The sequence below is a fragment of the Metarhizium acridum genome, assembly GCF_019434415.1.
Source record: "Metarhizium acridum strain ARSEF 324 chromosome Unknown scaffold_568, whole genome shotgun sequence".
NCBI classification, from domain to species: Eukaryota; Fungi; Ascomycota; class Sordariomycetes; order Hypocreales; family Clavicipitaceae; genus Metarhizium; species Metarhizium acridum.
This window is the reverse complement of record NW_027094041.1, coordinates 2281841-2301789: the sequence shown is the minus strand read 5'-3', so window position 1 is coordinate 2301789 and position 19949 is coordinate 2281841. Positions and strand designations below refer to the sequence as shown.

The following is a 19949-nucleotide window of genomic DNA, read 5'->3' as shown; positions in this document are numbered from 1 at the left end:
TAGCTTTTTTAACTTTATCTCTAATTTCCGTTATAAGCGGTAATAGGTATTAATTCTTAATTGTAATCTTATTCAAGTGTCAGTAATTAATACATGGTTATAGTTTCCCGTTCTTCTTTAGTACCCATAGGATTAGGTATTCTATTAGGAACTCTAATAGTCTTATGTATCCCTTCTATAACATGTCCTCCAGATACTCCTTAAGCGCCTTGTCTTGCTTAGGGTTCTAAGGATAAATCTTATTAAACGTTAGTTTAGTACCAGGCTAGAGTCTAATCTCGTGGTCCCAGCGTAAATGCTCTGGTAGTCCTATTTCTAGCTCTCCGCTAAACAGCTTGCTATACTTTGAGTATTCCTTGGGAATCTCCGTTATCTTAGCTTTAAGCTCTCTAGCGATCACGTATATTCCTAGAGGCCTATCATAGTCCAAATAAGGTGCTCTTCGTAGGCCGCTCTCTGCTTCGTAACCGTATCCTGGTAAATCCCATTAAAGTTAGCCGGTTCTCCAATTAACTCGTGGATTACTCGCTCGTAACCAGGGTATCCCTAATATAACATCGTGTTTTGAGATCACTATAATATTTAATGTAACTTGGTGTTTCGTGCCTTATATATTAATAAGAAGCTGCGCGATCTCCATGTCAACTACTTCGTAGCTATACTTTACCGTAGTTTCTTCTATAGTTGTGAGTTAGTAGGGCTTATCTTTAGGTGTTTAAGGTAATCGTAATTTATTAACGAGATTTAGCGAGATAAAATTTCCTTATGCTTCGCTATTAATTATTGCCTAGATCTTTCTTCCTATTATAGTCATATTAACTATAAGGTGTGTAGTACTACTAATGTTTGTAATACATAAAGACCTGTTAGATCTCCGTTAAGGAATCGGTCTTAATTGCGATAACGGCTGTCGTTTCCCGATTTATTGGTCCTCTCCTCTTATTGTTATTTAGCGCGTATCTCTAAGCGCTGTCGTCGGCGATTATCTTTTAGCGTCTTATTAGAGCTTTCTTAGTAATTACTTGATCTACTATTTGTGTTAATCGAACTTAGACTAAGTGAGTTACTTGTAGTTACACAGTTCCCTTTCTCCTTGTATTATGAGGTTATGGCTTAGGTAGTGTGTGCGTTATCCTTAGTATAGTATAACTTCCCGTTTAATATCTTTGAATCGGTTCGTTGTAATTTTGGTTGTATTATAAGGGTTATTCTCTTTCCCTTTCGTTCTCGTGGAAACTATTCGCTACCTTACTTACTGCTAAGGTGCGTGTAGTAATTGTTATTATAATAGAAGGTTTAATTAAGGAGTCTGTGTTTAATTTCAGGTTCGTCTTTCTTAGTTGAATGATTCTCTTCTTCTTAGATTCGTTCCAGTAAAGGTTCACTTTTTAGTGAGGGTGTTTAGTATTCCTAAAAGTCATCGGGTACTGGTTAGGTTCCGAATTCCTAATCTTCATCTGAACTAATATTATTTGTTAACGTGGGGCTCCCTTCATTGCTTACCATACTAAGATTTCGCGTGGGTAAGTCTTCTTGGTTTACGGTATAGAGCTTCTTGCCTTTAGGAATTAGCTTCTATGGCTTCTTTAGGGCTCTGCATTTATTCGTAAAGTGTCTAGTCTTACTATAATTGTAATAAGTCTTTCCCTTTTCCTTATTCGCGGCGTTAAGTTCTATAGGTCTAGCGTGGTACCCGTATACTATTAATGTTTAGCGTGGCTTATTACTATTAGGTTTATTAAACCTAGCATATAATTCGAATTTCCTGTAACTTTTTTCGTGACGTTACTTGTATAAACGGTTGTCTGCCTTAATAACTATTTTAACGAAGTCGTTAAATAGCTTAGGACGATCTTCTTAATAAATGTTATCCTTCACTTCTTCTTTGAGTTCTTAATAGAAGACTTCTATTTTAGGTTCGGTATTCTAGTTGAGTTTTACTGTAATGCGTTTGAACTCCCTAGCGTAGTGAGCTGTAGATCCAGTCTGCTTAAGTTGAGTAAGCTGTCATGTAGCTTCTTTATGCTTATTAGGGTTTCCAAATGCAGCGAGAAGTCATTCTTTAAAGGTTTTGTAATCAAAGAAGATATGGACAACTTCTACTCTAGCTTTAGCGCTATGCTTAAGATATGCGCGAAGGGTTAGCTCCTACCATTTCATTGCTTTCCCAGTTAAGAGGTTGCCAATACAAAGAATCTGTGACTTAGGTGTCGTGTAGATTTTTTCGTTGACTCGTAGGTAAGCTTGGGCTTATGTGAGAAAGTTCCTCACATCACCCTTATAACTATCGTATGATTTAGGCTTGGGGAATTTTGGCATGTTATTGTTGTTAATAGAGGATGCAGGTGTGAGATTTTAAACTGCTGTAAGTTCCTCTTCTCGTGCCTTAAGTTTCTCGTAGAGATTATTCTGTCGGTCGAGAAGCTGTTAATTCTGCTTCTCGAGCTTGGTAATCTTGTTATAAAGGTACTTTATCATCTCCCTAGGGTTGGTGGTCTTTCCGCTTAAAGTAGACATCTTGGAAGTCGTTACTGCTTAAAGTTTTAAGGTAACTTACTGAACAGGATTAATTAAAATGTAACGGTGGCTTAGGTTCTAAGGTATAGTAGGTCTGTTTCTTAGGAAGTAAGTTAGGTTGAATACTATAAAGTAGCTTTTTAAGTAGTATTACAATAAGGCCGTTAAGAGTATAACTCTTAATAGTAAGACTATTGCTTAGATTAATCAATAGAGATCTAGACTATCTGACTATGGGAATACCTCCTCCTTAAGTATCCGTCTATCTCTCTATTGTAAACCCGGATTATTTGGATCGCCTAATGATCCTAATGATCCCGTCTCGTTGGATCATCTATATGATCCAATGAGCCATCACGTGACTTGATGTCCTTGTTAGTCAGCAGCTGTGCCTACCCTTGCCAGTGCGGCCTAGCTTCCCGCGTCTCGTGCAGTGACGTTCGTAACAACCTTCTTATATAATAAATAGTAGTATATTCCTAGTACACTTTAAGAATAGCTTATTAAGGAAATATATAAGCACTTATTACACGAATATTAGGGTATAAGGAAAACGATTAGCAGGCTAAAAAGATTATATAACTTCCTAGAAAGCAGAAAAATAATATAAGAAGTTATTAAGAAATGTAACACGTGTAATAAAGTAAAATTAGTGTAATACGTATTATACGAAGAATTATAACTAATATTACTACCTAAAAGAGTATAGTAAACTATTATAATAGACTTTATTATTAAACTATTAAAGTTAAAAGAACCTATAATAGGAGTAGCTTATAATAGCATTTTAGTTATTATAAATAAACTTATAAAATACGCCTACTATATTTTATATAAGGAATTAAGTAACACTAAGAACTTAGCGTATATATTCTTTAAAATAGTTATTATATAATATAAATTACTAATAAAGCTTATATTAGATCGTAATAAATTATTTACCTTAAACTTTTAAAAATACCTTATAGAAACTATAAAGATTAAATAAAGCTTATTAATAGTATTTCACCTATAATTAAATAGACAAACAGAAATCTTAAACTAAATACTTAAATAATATCTACAAAGCTATATTAACTACTAATAGAATAATTAGGTAGAATAGCTACTACTAGTATAATAGGCTTATAATAGCTCTAAGATTAATAATATAAAGATATTATTATTTAGGGTAAATTACGGATTTAACCCTATTATTGAAACATATACAACATAAAATATAAACGCGCTAGCAGCTATAACGTATATAGTAACTATAATAGAAATATAAAAACACTTATAATAGGAATAAATATTTTTATAGAACCAAATAAAACACTACGCGAATAAAAAGAGATTACTAGCGTTAATCCTAAAGAAGAGATATAAAGTATACCTTATTTATAAAAACATTAAAACTAAGTAACCTAGTAATAAACTTAATTAAAAGAAGATTAGACTATTTCTTATTAAATAAAAAATCTTAAATACTAACTATAAACTATTATTACTAAATAAAATAAGAATTTATCTTATATTTTATATATTACTACTAAAAAAAGCACTAGATAAATCTATAATCGCTATAAATATTATAACGGAAAATATTAATAAATATAAAGTTAAACGAATACTTAAAGCATAGGAAAACACAAAGAATTATTATTATCTTATTAAATAAAAAGGATATTTAAACTCTAAAAACACCTAGAAATTAGCTAAAAATCTTACGAATTACTTAACGTTACTTAAATAGTTTTATTTTTAAGAAACGCATTTAATTAATCTCCTAAGTATTATCTAATAACTTAATATTAAATTTAGTATTTAAGAAACGAACTAAAATAGAATCTAGATTCTTAGAAGAAGTAAAAAGAACCTTTATAGTCTTTTAAAGCTATTCTACTTCCTTACATTTCACACGTTCTAACTCTTTAACGTTATTAATACTACGCGTAACTACACGTATTATTTTCTTAAACTATAATTTCTTTTATTTTTATAAACGTAAAACCTTTTAATTCTCGGCTAAGATACGCTTCTTAGCTTCTTTAAGCTTTCTCTTAAGCTTATAATATTAATTTATAATACTATAAAGCTATTAAGAGATTACCCCTATAATATTATAATTCTCTTACTTATCTATTATACACTTTATATAATAACTTAAATTAGAAATAAAGGCTTTATATTAGGGAAGTCTTATATAAGCGTAATAAGCGTAAGCCTTTATAAAGGATAAAGATAGATTATTAATTATCGTAGAAAAAAGGTTATCTTAGCGAAGAGAAGAAGTAAATAAAGCTTTAAACCGCTATTTTAAGACATAATTAATTAATATAATAGTATATAATAATAAAAGAAAGAAAACACATAACACTTAAGCCGGCCTATTTTAATAGCCTTAAGAATAAGACTAATAAAGGAGAGGTATAATATTACGAATAACATTATATAAGATACGAGATAGAACCGTATTAGCTAGGATAGATATAACCTATAGGTATAAGAAGAAGGTAGGGGCACGTAACTAGCCACGTAACCTAAAAGACAATTAAAGAGGTTAATATTTAAATATATTAACTAAAGAGAATTAAACTAATTAAACCTTAAGCTAGTTAATTAAGGTTTAAAGGGATTAATAGTTAAGCTAATTAATCTAGAACTATAATAAAGAGATAAACGAATACTTAAGGAGAAAGTATTTCTATAGTTAAATAATTTAGTTCTCTATTAATTAATCTAAGTAATAGTCTTACTATTAAGAGTTATACTCTTAACGGCCTTATTATAATACTACTTAAAAAGCTACTTTATAGCATTTAACCTAACTTACTTTCTAAGAAACAGACCTACTATGCCTTAGAACCTAAGCTACCGTTACACTGTGTCGCATGTGTTTTAATAATAGGGTTAAATCCGTAATTTGCCTTAAATAGTAATATCTTTATATTATTAATCTTAGAGCTATTATAAGCCTATTATACTAGTAGTAGCTATTCTACCTAATTATTCTATTAGTAGTTAATATAGCTTTATAGATATTATTCAAGTATTTAATTTAAGATTTCTGTTTATCTATCTAATTATAAGTGAAATGCTATTAATAAGCTTTATTTAATCTTTATAGTTTTTATAAGGTATTTCTAAAAGTTTAAGGTAAATAATTTATTACGATCTAATATAACCTTTATTAGTAATTTATGTTATATAATAATTATTTTAAAGAATATATACGCTAAGTTCTTAGTATTACTTAATTCCTTATATAGAATGTAGTAGGCGTATTTTATAAGTTTATTTATAATAACTAAAATGCTATTATAAGCTACTTCTATTATAAGTTCTTTTAACTTTAATAGTTTAACGATAAAGTCTATTATAATAGTTTACTATACTCTTTTAGGTGGTAATATTAGTTGTAATTCTTTGTATAATACGTGTTACGCTAATTTTACTTTATTATACGTGTCGTATTTCTTAATAACTTCTTATACTATTTTTTTACTTTTTAGAAAGTTATACGATTTTCTTAGCCTATTAATCGTTTTCCTTACACCCTAATATTCGTATAATAGGTGCTTATATATTTCCTTAATAAGCTATTCTTAAAGTATACTAGAAATATACTACCATTTATTATATAAGAAGGTCTTACCTTTCTTAAATAAATGCGTTTTCGTTTTTTAATTATTTAAATAGCTATTATTATTAATGTATAATATAATCTAATACATTTATATTTTATTTAGCTTAACTTACTAGGTTATGTTAATTTCTTAAGTGCCTAGTATAAGGTTTTTATTCTTAATAGCGCGTAATAAGGGTGTATTATTTACTTACTTATTTAATTTTAAGTTCTCTCTTTAACTAAGCGCGTTTACTCTTTCGTTTTTAAATTCTTTATAGTATATAATTTTAAAGTTATAATTTATAAGGGTTTTATACCATTTAATCTATCGTTTATTTAAATCCTTTATAATTAAGAATAATATAAGATTCTTATAATTAATATAAACCTTAATTTAATACTTTACTTTTATAAGATAATATCTTTATTCTTTAAAGCACTTAATAATAGCTATAAGTTCTTTATTATAAATCCTATAATTAAGTTTAGGTTTATAGAGTTTCTTTAAGAAGAATATAATTAGGTGTAATCTTCCTTAATTATCTTATTATTTAAGCTATTCGCCTAGTATAAAGTTTAAGGCGTTTATTTTAAGCTTATAAGGTTTATTTTAATTAAGTGCTTTTAATATAGGTTTTAATATAACTAAATCTTTTATCTTTTAGAATACTATAGCTTTTAACTTATTCTATTAAAAGTTAACTTCTTTCTTTATTAGGTTTATAAGAGATTATAAAATGTCTTTATATTTACTTACAAACTTACAGTAAAAGTTTACGAATACTATAAATCCTTTAACTTCTTTTAAATTCTTTAATATAAGCTATTCCTTAATAGTTTTAATCTTATTTAAGCTTATTTATATTTCTTTATATATAAGTACGTACTTTAAAAAGTATATAGTATTCTAATAGAACTAGTATTTTAAGGCTTTAACTAAGAGTTTATTATCTTATAAAGTTTATAATACCTTATATATATATTATTTATATTTCTTAAGAGTATTTAAATAAATAAGAATATTATTAAGGTATATAATTATAAATACTTTTAATTGTTTTCGTAAGATTATATTAATTATTCTTTAAAAGGTTACTAATACGTTAATAAGCTTAAAAGGTATTACTAGATATTTGTAGTATTCTTTACTAGTTTAAAATGCTATTATTTACTTATAGCCTTCTTTTATTTATATAAGGTTATAAGCTTCTTTTAAGTTAAGTATAATAAACTATTTAGCTTTTTTAACTTTATCTCTAATTTCCGTTATAAGTGGTAATAAGTATTAATTCTTAATTATAATTTTATTTAAGTGTTAATAATTAATGTATAATTATAGTTTCCTATTCTTCTTTAATACTTATAGGATTAGGTATTCTACTAGAGACTCTAATAGTTATATATATCCTTTTTATAGCATGTCCTTTAAATACTCCTTAAGCGCCTTATTTTACTTAAGGTTCTAAGAATAAATTTTATTAAACGTTAATTTAATACTAGGTTAAAGTCTAATCTTGTAATTCTAGCGTAAATACTTTAGTAGTCTTATTTTTAGCTCTCTATTAAATAACTTACTATACTTTAAGTATTTCTTAGGAATCTCCGTTATCTTAGCTTTTAGCTCTCTAGTAATTATATATATTCTTAAAGGCCTATTATAGTTTAAATAAGATACCCTTTATAAGCCGCTCTTTACTTTATAACCGTATTCTAGTAAATTCTATTAAAGTTAGCTAGTTCTTTAATTAACTTATAGATTACTCGCTTATAACTAGGGTATTCTTAATATAATATCGTATTTTAAAATTACTATAATATTTAATATAACTTAGTGTTTTATACCTTAAATATTAACTAAAAGCTATGTAACTTTTATATTTATTACTTCTTAGCTATACTTTACCGTAGTTTCTTCTATAATTATAAGTTAATAGGGCTTATCTTTAAGTGTTTAAGGTAATTGTAATTTATTAACGAGATTTAATAAGATAAAATTTCCTTATACTCTACTATTAATTATTACCTAAATCTTTCGTCCTATTATAGTTATATTAATTATAAGGTATACTATATTACTAATATTTATAATATATAAAGACCTATTAGATCTTTATTAAGGAATTAGTCTTAGTTATAATAATAGCTATTATTTCTTAATTTATTAATCCTATTCTTATATTATTCTTTAGCGTATTATTTTAGGCGCTATTATTAGCAGTTATCTTTTAACGTATTATTAAAGCTTTCTTAGTAATTACTTAATCTACTATTTATATTAATTAAACTTAAGCTAAGCGAGTTACTTATAGTTATATAGTTCCCTTTCTCCTTATATTATAAGGTTATAGCTTAGGTAGTATATACGTTATTCTTAATATAGTATAACTTTCCGTTTAATATCTTAGAATTAATTTATTATAATTTTAATTGTATTATAAGGGTTATTCTTCTTCCCTTTTATTCTTATAAAAACTATCTATTACCTTACTTACTATTAAGGTACGTGTAATAATTATTATTATAATAAAAGGTTTAATTAAGGAGTTTATATTTAATTTTAGGTTTATCTTTCTTAGTTAAACAATTCTCTTCTTCTTAAATTTATTCTAGTAAAGGTTTACTTTTTAATAAGAGTATTTAATATTCCTAAAAGTTATTAGGTATTAATTAGGTTTTAAATTTCTAATCTTTATTTAAACTAATATTATTTACTACTATAAGGCTTTCTTTATTACTTACTATATTAAGATTTCACGTAAGTAAGTCTTTTTAGTTTACGGTATAAAGCTTTTTACCTTTAAAAATTAGCTTTTATAGCTTCTTTAAAGCTTTACATTTATTTATAAAATATTTAGTCTTACTATAATTATAATAAGTCTTCCCCTTTTCCTTATTTATAGCGTTAAGTTCTATAGGTTTAACGTGGTACCTATATATTATTAATATTTAGCGTAGCTTATTATTATTAGGTTTATTAAACCTAGTATATAATTTAAATTTCCTATAACTTTTTTCGTAACGTTACTTATATAAACGGTTATTTGCCTTAATAATTATTTTAATAAAGTTATTAAATAACTTAAAATAATCTTCTTAATAAATATTATCCTTTACTTCTTTTTTAAGTCCTTAATAAAAAACTTTTATTTTAGGTTTAATATTCTAGTTAAGTTTTACTATAATACGTTTAAACTCCTTAATATAATAAGCTATAAATTTAATTTACTTAAGTTAAGTAAGCTATTATATAGCTTTTTTATACTTATTAGGGTTTTTAAATATAACGAGAAGTTATTCTTTAAAGGTTTTATAATTAAAGAAGATATAAATAACTTTTACTTTAACTTTAACGCTATACTTAAAATATACGTAAAGGGTTAGCTTTTATTACTTTATTACTTTTCTAGTTAAGAGGTTACTAATATAAAGAATCTATAACTTAAGTATTATATAAATTTTTTTATTAACTTATAAATAAGCTTAAGCTTATATAAGAAAGTTTCTTATATTACCCTTATAATTATTATATAATTTAAGCTTAGGGAATTTTAATATATTATTATTATTAATAAAAAATATAAGTATAAGATTTTAAACTACTATAAGTTTCTCTTCTTATACCTTAAGTTTCTTATAGAGATTATTCTATTAATTAAGAAGCTATTAATTTTACTTTTTAAGCTTAATAATCTTATTATAAAGGTACTTTATTATCTTCTTAAGGTTAATAGTCTTTTCGCTTAAAGTAAATATCTTAAAAGTTATTATTACTTAAAGTTTTAAGGTAACTTATTAAATAGAATTAATTAAAATGTAATAGTAGCTTAGGTTTTAAGGTATAATAGGTTTATTTCTTAAAAAGTAAGTTAAGTTAAATATTATAAAGTAGCTTTTAAGTAGTATTATAATAAGGCTATTAAAAGTATAACTCTTAATAGTAAAACTATTACTTAAATTAATTAATAAAGAACTAAATTATTTAATTATAGAAATACTTTCTTCTTAAGTACTCGTTTATCTCTTTATTATAATCTTAAATTAATTAACTTAACTATTAATCCCTTTAAACCTTAATTAACTAGCTTAAGGTTTAATTGGTTTAATTCTCTTTAATTAATATATTTAAATATTAACCTCTTTAATCGCCTCTTAGGTCACGTAGCTAGTCACGTGCCCTTACCTTCTTCTTGTGCCCACGGGTCGTGCCTGTCCTAGCCGGTGCGGTCCCGTCCCGTGTCTTGTGCAGTGTCGTTCGTAACAATTTATACGTGTTATATAGTGTTTTTAGCTAGCTAACTGTTAGTCGCGGTTTATAGGATCAGGGCTATAGTCTCTATTAGGATATTCGGACGGGGCAGTGGAAGCAAATGAAAAGAATTCCAACGATGCTGCTGAACCCGATAACGCCATGACGTAGACGGACGACTTGGTGCTTTGCCTGATGGCAAGTTTTCGAAGTGGGTTTTTTCATGGCATGCCTATAATAGCACTTACTATTCTGGTGGCTTGGTGAAGTAAATATAACGACCTTGAAAAAACAGATCAGATACGGCGCCGTCATGATGCTTTGCCCTTTGGCAGTATCGACTTCAAATGCACGTGATCATGCACTGCGCTCCGTCCTTATACCACAACGCGGGTGCAACGGGACGCGATGTGAACAGGTCAGACAATAGCATGCCTGGCTGATCACAGCTTCACTGAACCAGGTCGATGTACTTTTACATAATGGCCAAATTTCTGACTGGGGGATTTAGGCCCATCGGAGCCGCCATCGGAGGAGAAATGGAGCACTCGGAGTCGGAGGGCAGCCGGGCGACTTGCCACACCCAAACCAGCCATTGCCCATCACCCCAGGTTTTGCCTTGGAGAAACCCCAGCCCCCCCACGTCGCTGCCCGCAGGGGGCTAAAGACACGACGACTTGGTGACACATTCTAATTTCTGACCACTCACCTCGTCGTGAAGTGGCCGGTTATCAACGGGTTCCACTGCTTCCGCCCTGTGATAGCTAATAACTGCTCCCCGGCCCGGCGCACCTGCCTCCAACCTGACCAACTGACCTTTCTGTGTCTTCATCCGTGTCACAACTCTTTCCCTTCCGGGCTCAACGGCCGTCTCCATTCTCCGTGATGGTTAATCCATGCCGCAGACCCTCGTGACTTGCCCGTTTACTACCAGTTACATCCAACCACAACCATTTGACCCTCGACTTCCCTCTTTCAATATCACACCCAACAGCATCAAACAGCATCCAATAAATAGCCTGCGGAGTCTGGCGACTTCTTCTCAAAACATGCTTCTAGATTACCTGCAGCACCGCCGTGACTGGTAAGTGCTCGTTATGTGTGTTGTCTTGCGTCTTGGCTCCCCTCATCCTAGACGTTTATGAACCTCAACACCGTCGACAGTACCTAAGTTGGCCAACACTGGTCGTTACTTGACCCCCTCCCCTGTCACCAACTCACCATACCCCCCCTCTCACCAAACTGCTGTTGACCCCACGTTAACACCTCCATCTTTCTCATAGCCGGTTCAAGCAGGATGAGCGTGTGCGTCGTATTCGCGCTCTGACTGCTTACCATGCTCCTTTCAGTCCATTGGATCGGGAGATCATCAACAAGCCCATTGAGGAGCTTGTCCAAGAAGTACACAAGGACCCAAGCAGAGCTGCCGACCTCCTACATACCTATGGAAAGGTCGCATTGAAAGCCCATGCGAAGACCAACTGTGTCACTGAAGTTCTCATTGAGGATGCTGAGAAGTGGATCAAGGATGGCTCCATCAACTTCAAAGGCCCTCTTGCTGGTATCCCTGTCAGCTTGAAGGATACCATTGATGTAAAGGACTATGATAGCTCCGTCGGTGTGACGTGTAATGTCCACAAACCCAAGGCAGAAGATGGTGTTACTGTCAAGTTGTTGAAGGAGCTTGGGGCTGTCCCATACGTCAAGACCAACATCCCCATCACCCTCCTTAGCTTCGAGTCTTCCAACGACCTGTGGGGTCGTTCTACCAATCCTTACAACAGCAAATACACTCCAGGTGGTTCCACGGGTGGTGAGGGCGCCCTCCTCGCCATGGGAGGCCGAATTGGTATCGGTAGCGATGTTGCTGGAAGTGTCCGATGCCCCGCGCATTTCTCTGGCATCTACTCCCTCAAGTGCTCGACTGGTCGGTGGCCCAAGCTTGGTATGACCACAAGCATGCCCGGACAGGACGGCATTCCTGCTGTATACAGTCCAATGGCCCGAACACTAAATGATCTCTTCTACTTTACTCGCGCTGTCCTTGAGAAGGGCACCTACAACTATGATTACTCTTGTCATCCTATCCCTTGGAGAGCAGATGTCGTCAAAGAGTATAAAGAGAAGAAGGTCATGCGAGTTGGTGTTTTGCAAACAGACGGCGTTGTTGACCCTAGCCCAGCTTGCAAGAGGGCTTTGGAGATGACTGAGGCCGCCCTGTGTCGGGCTGGCCACGAGATCGTCGAGATTAACCCACCCGAGCCGTACGAAGCTCTATACCTGGCCTCTCGTCTCCTATGTGCCGATGGTCTTGATACCGTTCGCGGATTCTTCAGGACTGGTGAGTGGAATGATCGAGGCGTAGCTCAGATGCGATTCTACGCAAAGCTTCCCAGCCCCATCAAGTACTTGTACTACCTCTGGGTCCGATACATTCGCCGTGACACACTGTGGGCTGGTTTGCTTCGTGACTGGCACCGCACTACCACTACGGAATACTGGGCACTCATTGGGCGCAGAGAAGCTTACAAGAGAAAGTGGTGGGAGTACTGGCAGGCCACTAAACTGGACTTTATCATTGCACCACCCAATGCCACTCCTGCCGTTCCTCATGACGGCATGCATGATGCTGTCAGTAGTTGCGGTTATACTTTCATGTTCAATTTGGTAAGTAAACATTGCCACGGACAATGGACATGCCCGCTAATATGGCTTGAACAGCTCGATTACAGTGCTGGCGTTATCCCCGTCACACACGTAGACAAGACCAAGGATCAACTGCCTGCTGGCTTTAACATTCGGAATCTGAACGGCATTGCCCGTGGTGCTTACAAATTGTATGACGCCAACGACATGCATGGGCTCCCTGTTGGCGTTCAAGTCATTGGACGGAGATTAGAAGAAGAAAAGGTGCTCGCTCTGATGGAGCGTGTGGAAGATGCTCTAGGTGATGACAAGTTCAAGTTGCTGGAGGTTGATTAATTGCCTAATGCGACAGGAGTAGCTCTTTGGTTTTGTCGATATACATGAATGGGGTTCGATATTCCTAGAATTGGCAACCTAGAGATGTTTACATTTACAAGCGCCGTCATTGCTTCATGGCGCAAAACACGTCAACAAATGTATATTCCGCGCACGTAACAACGAGCCACAGGGCGTATTGGGAAAATTTGAATTGCAATGTTCAAGGAGACAAATTAAGTTAAACTCTCACAGGGATGGGACAATGTAAACGAGGGGAAGAAAACGGGCCTCGTGGTTCTGTGCCTGGAAACGGTCACAGAAGGCCTTTTTTTCAACCGCTTTTGTTGCCTTATAATCAACTTTGTGCCAGTAGAAGAATTCCGTGTATTAGCTCGGATCGTATGTGTCGCAGCATATAGCTCGGAAATGAAAGAAATGTATTCCGCACATCTATGTGTGAGTTATGCTTGCAGTGAGCATCGTGCTCTAGTTGCAAGTTTCACACTTGAGGCGGCTCGCCGTGCCGAACCATGAAATTGCCGTTTGCTACATGTGCTAGTTAGATAAGTATGATTCTCACACAAATCACACCTCGAAGTAGCAAAGGGACAATATATATGTTTATAGGGATAATTTAAATGCCAACGGTGTATAGTTGAGCATGCACAGTTTACAGCCAAAGCCACTTGAGAATAATCAACGAAAAAAAAAAAAAACCCCCCACACACACACACAGGGCGTGACAGGGCAGACTACACATTCAAGACCGCATAATCACAGCCCCAATGAAAGCCAATGATTCGCTGCCGCCCGTCTCAAACGACTTCACAACCTCAAAGCTGCTGGTTGAAGCCTGCGGATAAGTCGCGATTAGTCATTCGCGCCGAAACTTCCAGAGCCACGCACCACGCACCAACATCCCACCAACCACGCAATTCACACCACCCAGCCCAATTCACCAGTCTCGGCCCCCAGCAAGGCATCGTGCCTTACGCGTCCCAATCATCAATATCTGGCCTGCCCAAGTCCGCCTTCCTCCAAAATGCGCACCTTATTCCTCCAGCACCACCGCTCCAGACGTGCACAGAACATCAGTGCGGTGCCTATAGACGGCCCTTCACAAAGATGCCTGAACATGAGAGCCTCGTAGGCTCCTATGTCCACCTGGCAATGGAGCAGCGAGCAAGTGACGCTCTGCATACTTTGAAAAAGGTCGCTTCGCAAGTGAAGCCGATCATGAGGGCTCGCGGATGGAAAGTCGGCCAGTTGGCAGAGTTTTACCCCAACCAGACCAATTTGCTAGGTTGTTACACTATAGCTTTATTTAAAGCAGACATGGGACTGACTGAAGATTGCATGGACAGGTTTAAATGTAAACAGAGGAGCCAAGATATGCCTTCGACTACGGTACCCAGGAGACAAGAACCAGTTTCTCCCGTTCGAGAATGTGCTAGACACGATGCTGCACGAGCTAGCGCATATTGTCCACGGGCCACACGACCAAAAGTTCCACGCGCTCTGGGACAAGCTGCGCGACGAGTGCCAGGGCCTGATGATGAAGGGATACACGGGCGAGGGATTCCTAGGCCAGGGACACCGGCTGGGGGGAGCGAGCATGCCAGACCGGGAAGCACGTCGTCTCGCCCGCGAGGCAGCCGAGAAGCGACGCATCCGCGCATCACAGGGCTTCGGATCCGGCCAAAGACTGGGCGGAACCGCGCCCCGACCCGGTCAGGATATTCGGCAAGTCATCGCAAGCGCTGCTGAAAGGCGAAACGCCGTTCTGAAGGGCTGTGGCAGCGGGCGGTACAACGATAGAGAGATTATTGAAATCGCAGACACGGCCACCAGGAACGGCTTCAAAACACAAGCCGAGGAGGACGAGGCGAATGAAGTCGCCATCGCCCAGGCCCTCTGGGAACTTGTCCAGGAAGAGGAGAAAGCGAAACATGGTCAATCTTACGTACGCCCGTCGCCCAACCATCCTGAGGGGACAGGTGCAGGCGGGTCCCTCACTCGGGAAGCCGTTGGCATACAGGGTCAGGCCTCACGCTTTGTCGCTGCCGCTCGAGCTTCAATCATCCGAGACCCGAAGGACCGGGGTCAAGGCACAGCGGGTTCTGGAAACGGCCAGGGCCCGGATTTTTGGGTCTGCGAAATTTGCACGTTGCACAACCCGCTACGATATCTCTCCTGTGAGGCCTGCGGGTCGGAACGGACCCAAGGCAAGAGGACGAGGTCGGTAGAGTCCGTAAAGGGGCCTGCAAAAAAGAAGACTACTGCCACGCCGGCTGCAAGCACGATAGACTTGACAAGGGATAGTCCGCCGAAAACGAAGACGCACCACAAAGATAGACCTAGCAAAAAGCAGACCCAAAGCTCGGCGGCTTCGCCCTCGTTGGCCTCAGAAGCACCTTGGGTGTGGATATGCAGTTTTTGTGGGACGGCTATGGAACGACAATGGTGGACGTGCTCTCTATGTGGCAAGATGAAGGAAAGCTCCAAGTAGGGTGTTTGATGATGGATATATGATAAAACCTGTGTATGCAGCTATACAGCCATACAGTTCGGCGTGCGGCTAGACAAGTAGATATATGCCTGTAATAGTATGAGGGTAGAGCGACTTCGGCGAGAAGATTATAACAACTTTTTTTTTTTGGTATACACGGGAAAATTCCTATTCATCGCGTCGAGTACAACTATGGCCCCCCTCTCTAGTTGTGCACATGTCGTGTTTTGATGTAATGGGACAGAGAGGCGTAGGTTCAGCAGGCCTCCTTTATGTTCAGCATAGGGTTCTTCGCACGAGCTGGAGCCGACGTTTCAACGTTGCTTGATCAGAAACAAAAAAGGCTCTTTTTTGTTGAGGCAAGATTTGGAAAAGTGCCGATTGGAACTGGAGAAGATCGGCTGGGTAGGGGACCCTGGACGCCCACGACCTGTCGTGTCACCCACTGGCAAGGGTAATTAAAGTCTTTGGGGCTCATCGGGCTGACCAGATGACTGGTCGCACCTGTGATGTAGGCCCTGAAAGAGCGGAGTGCTTCGAATTAATATATCCAAGCTTAGCTGCGTGACTAGTCGGGCACAATATGGCTGTAGAGTCTGGTGCAAACGCTCATCTAATACCGCATCTGCGAGTGTCCGCCATGCATGCAACGCATGTCCTGGATGTACATATGTAGTGGTCATGTGTCAGATCCTGACACCTTGCCCATTATCCTGAGATGATCCGTTTGGCAGCAAGCGGCATGGTACGGTGCACTCATCTTTCTGTACGTGGCAGCAACTTTGTCTGAATGTGCCTAGGCAGACCAACCACACAACGGGCAAATGCAAGAAGAAAAGCTTTCATCCACCTGCAGACAGGGAGGGCATCATTCTCCTTTCTGCTGTAACTTGTCTGACACTAGGGTCAGGTCAAGCCGCGTGCTGCGGCGCTGCAGGTTGCAGCGTGTCGCTCTGGGTGCTGATTGATCAACGCCCGGAGCCGTGTTCTAGAGACTGATGGATCGCAGAGGCGTAAGGGTCCGGGCCTGGTTGGAGATGTGATGACCGGCCCCTGTCCCTGCAAGCCATGGCTGATAAAGAGGCCCACAAGCTTGGCAATCGTTTCAAACGCAAATCCCGACGTCCGCAGATCGAGGGTTGCGTGGGCGAAAGTGGAGGAGGACCAGAGCAGAAGGACTCGTCTAGCTTTTTGACAGCATCACCGGTTAAAGGCGTTGGCCAGCCTATCTTGGCTATCCGGATCAATTAGCACCAGATAAAGTATCAGCTTGGCCGATTAACTTCGGGGCATGTCTGATTCCGTTGACTGATACAGCGCTCGTCTTCTTGGTTGTGCAGTAAGTGACCACGGGGGTTTGGACACCTTACTCTTACCACTCAATTCGTCCTCCGTCCAATTGTATCCAATTGACTTCCTGTCCATGTAGACTAGCCTTGTTGTTTTAGAGTACTGGCTGATGAGTCTTGATGCCAGACATAAATCCAAAGCAGGGCAAGAACAACAACGACAACAACACCGCGCCCCTAGCAGAGAAAAAAAAGTCACAAGCGCGAGATTCCTCGCTGAACCATGGTTTGACACCTCATTCTTTCATGCTTGACGCTGCATGCACGCCGTTAGACCAACTCGCCAGCTTGCCCACTTCTCGGATTTGTGCCTGGCCTGGTGCCGAGGAGTTGAAGCCGTTCCACAATGTTGCATAATAGCAGAGAAAAAATTGCTACTGTCGGTTGAATCGTGTGCCACCAGCACGGAATTGTACAACTACCTACTAGTAGTTAAGATAAGTGACATGTGCATCCAAGTGCAGCAACTAGATTAAAGCGGCTATAACGTGGTCAAAGAGTCGTGCGCACGGGTCTGGACCTTCAGGCTGATCCTGGCTAGATAGGCGGCAAGTCTCCAGTTTACTTCAAGGTATTTCTTATTTTATTTTGTTGGCGTGGGTAGGCAGCATTATGCCCAAAGAAGAGCCAGATATTCAGTTTATGGGTGACTGTTGTTCCCGTTCCTTGTTTCTGATCTACTTTGCAACAAGAGTTAACGGCCTCCACATTTGCTAGAGATGATGCTCCGTTGGCCCGTTTCTCCGTGTCTTGGTAAGAAGTCTGGATCTGCCCTGCCGCCGAGACCCGCCATGTACATCGCCGGAGTGCTAGAATAGGAGTGTCCATCGCTTCTGGACCCATGCTCGAGGGAATGTTTCGAGAGGGGACTGTTTCGAAGATCCATCGCCGGGTCATAGGAGGGCAAAAGGGGTAATGAGTACTATTGTCTATGACTTAAACGACGTTGTCCGCATTACACGCATTACAATGTTAAGCAAGCATGATTCAAGGCTGAGAACAAACAGGAGCCAGGAAGAATTGTTTTCACCTAGCCATGTCCAGAGGTGCGAGGTACTATTGGATGGGCTGGAAGTGGTTACGCCCTGTCGTATTTACGGGTTTCGAGTGGTGCCCATTCTCCGCTAGTTGCTTCTGCGGACCCTTCAGAACTGATTTCCATCTGGTCACAGGGCGAGTAGGGCGAGGAGTCGAAATGGTGTGTGTGGTGGACGGACGGATGCTTTCCGTGCGCTAGCTTCAGCCACGCCCAAGATTGGAATAATTCTCTGATGGCTGCTTGGCCACTCTTAGCTGCACCCGCTGATACCTAAAACTCCTCCATGGACGTGAAGATATACACACCGCCTCTGGATGTAGGCCTGTATGGAATCTCGACCTGGTGGCATCTACTCCATATGGCCATGATCTTGAGAAGTTCAAATGTCACCCACCGGCATCTGCATGTAGCCGTATTCGCAGGGTCCTTTCCCCTTGTTAGACTCCTTCGTGGGGTGTGGTTCATGTCGGCAACTGTGTCACGATTTGGATCAATTGCGGACGCCACGAGGCTACTTGCTGGGAGACTGGGAATACTAGCGCTCCATGCAGCCACCTGGTAACAGCTCTGTCGACCCGTCTGGACCATGCTTGGGGCAATGCCGGAACTGGCCCTGATCACAAATAGAAAAATCGGGCGTGGCCTAGCGCTCAAGTGCGGCAGACAGCCTTCAAAGTCGGGTTGTGTGGGCGGGCTGGGGCATGGGACCTGGGACCTGGGACGTGGAATAAATATCCTGTGTGCTCAAGTGTAGTAGATACCTACCATACGTCAAGTACGGAGTACCTGGGTACGTATTTCGTATCGTGGTACAATACTCTGAAATCGAGAAAGAGTGTACTATGCGTAGGTTGATCCGCCCATCGGCCGAAGCTCGACATCGACAGGCTGTCCAGTCCATTCAAACTATAACAGAAGCGTTTGCGTTAGTTGGTGTCAGAAGGTAGTTATATATTCCCACGAGGCTGAAGTTGCATGCCAGCTTACAGGATTGGCTTCGTATGCCGTTAATGTGATCCGTATTGGCGAGACAGAAAGAGGCTCTATCTAGTGACTCTCTCGCTCTCTCTCTCCTCTTCGTGGCGGCAAAAAGGCACAAAGACACGTACCCGAGGAGTAGGTATTCAGTCAACCGTACGGAGCGCACAATGGATGTTGTACATGTACAAACGGAGTTCTCTATATCAATCATGGCCAGACGTTGAAGGCTGTTGTCGTGACCTTGCAAATGTGCGTGCTCCTGGACGTCAAAGTCCAGACCCAGTCAGACCACAGTTGATCGATCAGCTTGAGCATTTCAGATGTCCCCGGCGCTTGACCAATGCCTGTTTGGCCGTTGACCGTTGACCGTTGACCGTGAACCGTTGACCGTTGACATCCGTCGGCTGGTCGTTGGCCGCTGGCTGTATGGCTATTGTCTTGTTGTCACCTTGATGCCGGGCCTATCCATGCAGCGGCCGCCAGTAAGAGCCTTGCGATGGAAAAACACAGCGAGTTTCACCAAACTCGACTGCTCCTGGCATATTGATGCCCTCGACGAGGCACCAAGGTACTGCTGCGACCTGGCCGTTGGGACCTGGCTGTTGTTGGGGGTCAAGCTTTGAGCTCGGGACGCTTGCAAGCCCGCGTTGTGCCTGTTCTCCATCTCATGCACGTCGTCTTTCTCTTCGCACACCACACCGTCCTTGCCGTCACCCCCCCCCTCCTCCATCGCC

General features: G+C 38.4%; 4 protein-coding genes across 4 annotated transcripts; 2 read left to right on the top strand and 2 right to left on the bottom strand.

Annotated features, from left to right (window-relative positions):
- Positions 1–11422: 11422 nt before the first annotated feature.
- J3458_020069 (uncharacterized protein) lies at positions 11423–13355 on the top strand (the record flags this gene model as incomplete). Its single annotated transcript, XM_007817214.2, has 3 exons — positions 11423–11457; positions 11657–13040; positions 13095–13355. 3 exons carry the CDS (start codon positions 11423–11425, stop codon positions 13353–13355), a joined length of 1680 nt encoding a protein of 559 aa, XP_007815405.1.
- Positions 13356–14796: 1441 nt separating this feature from the next.
- Positions 14797–15846, top strand: J3458_020068 (uncharacterized protein; the record flags this gene model as incomplete). The annotated part of the gene is made up of 1 exon (XM_007817215.2): positions 14797–15846. The coding sequence occupies one exon, from the start codon at positions 14797–14799 to the stop codon at positions 15844–15846; it is 1050 nt and encodes a 349-aa protein (XP_007815406.2).
- Positions 15847–18504: 2658 nt separating this feature from the next.
- Positions 18505–18822, bottom strand: J3458_020067 (uncharacterized protein; the record flags this gene model as incomplete). Its single annotated transcript, XM_066121851.1, has 1 exon — positions 18505–18822. One exon carries the CDS (start codon positions 18820–18822, stop codon positions 18505–18507), a length of 318 nt encoding a protein of 105 aa, XP_065973468.1.
- Positions 18823–19645: 823 nt separating this feature from the next.
- J3458_020066 (uncharacterized protein) lies at positions 19646–19945 on the bottom strand (the record flags this gene model as incomplete). Its single annotated transcript, XM_066121850.1, has 1 exon — positions 19646–19945. The coding sequence occupies one exon, from the start codon at positions 19943–19945 to the stop codon at positions 19646–19648; it is 300 nt and encodes a 99-aa protein (XP_065973467.1).
- Positions 19946–19949: the final 4 nt, after the last annotated feature.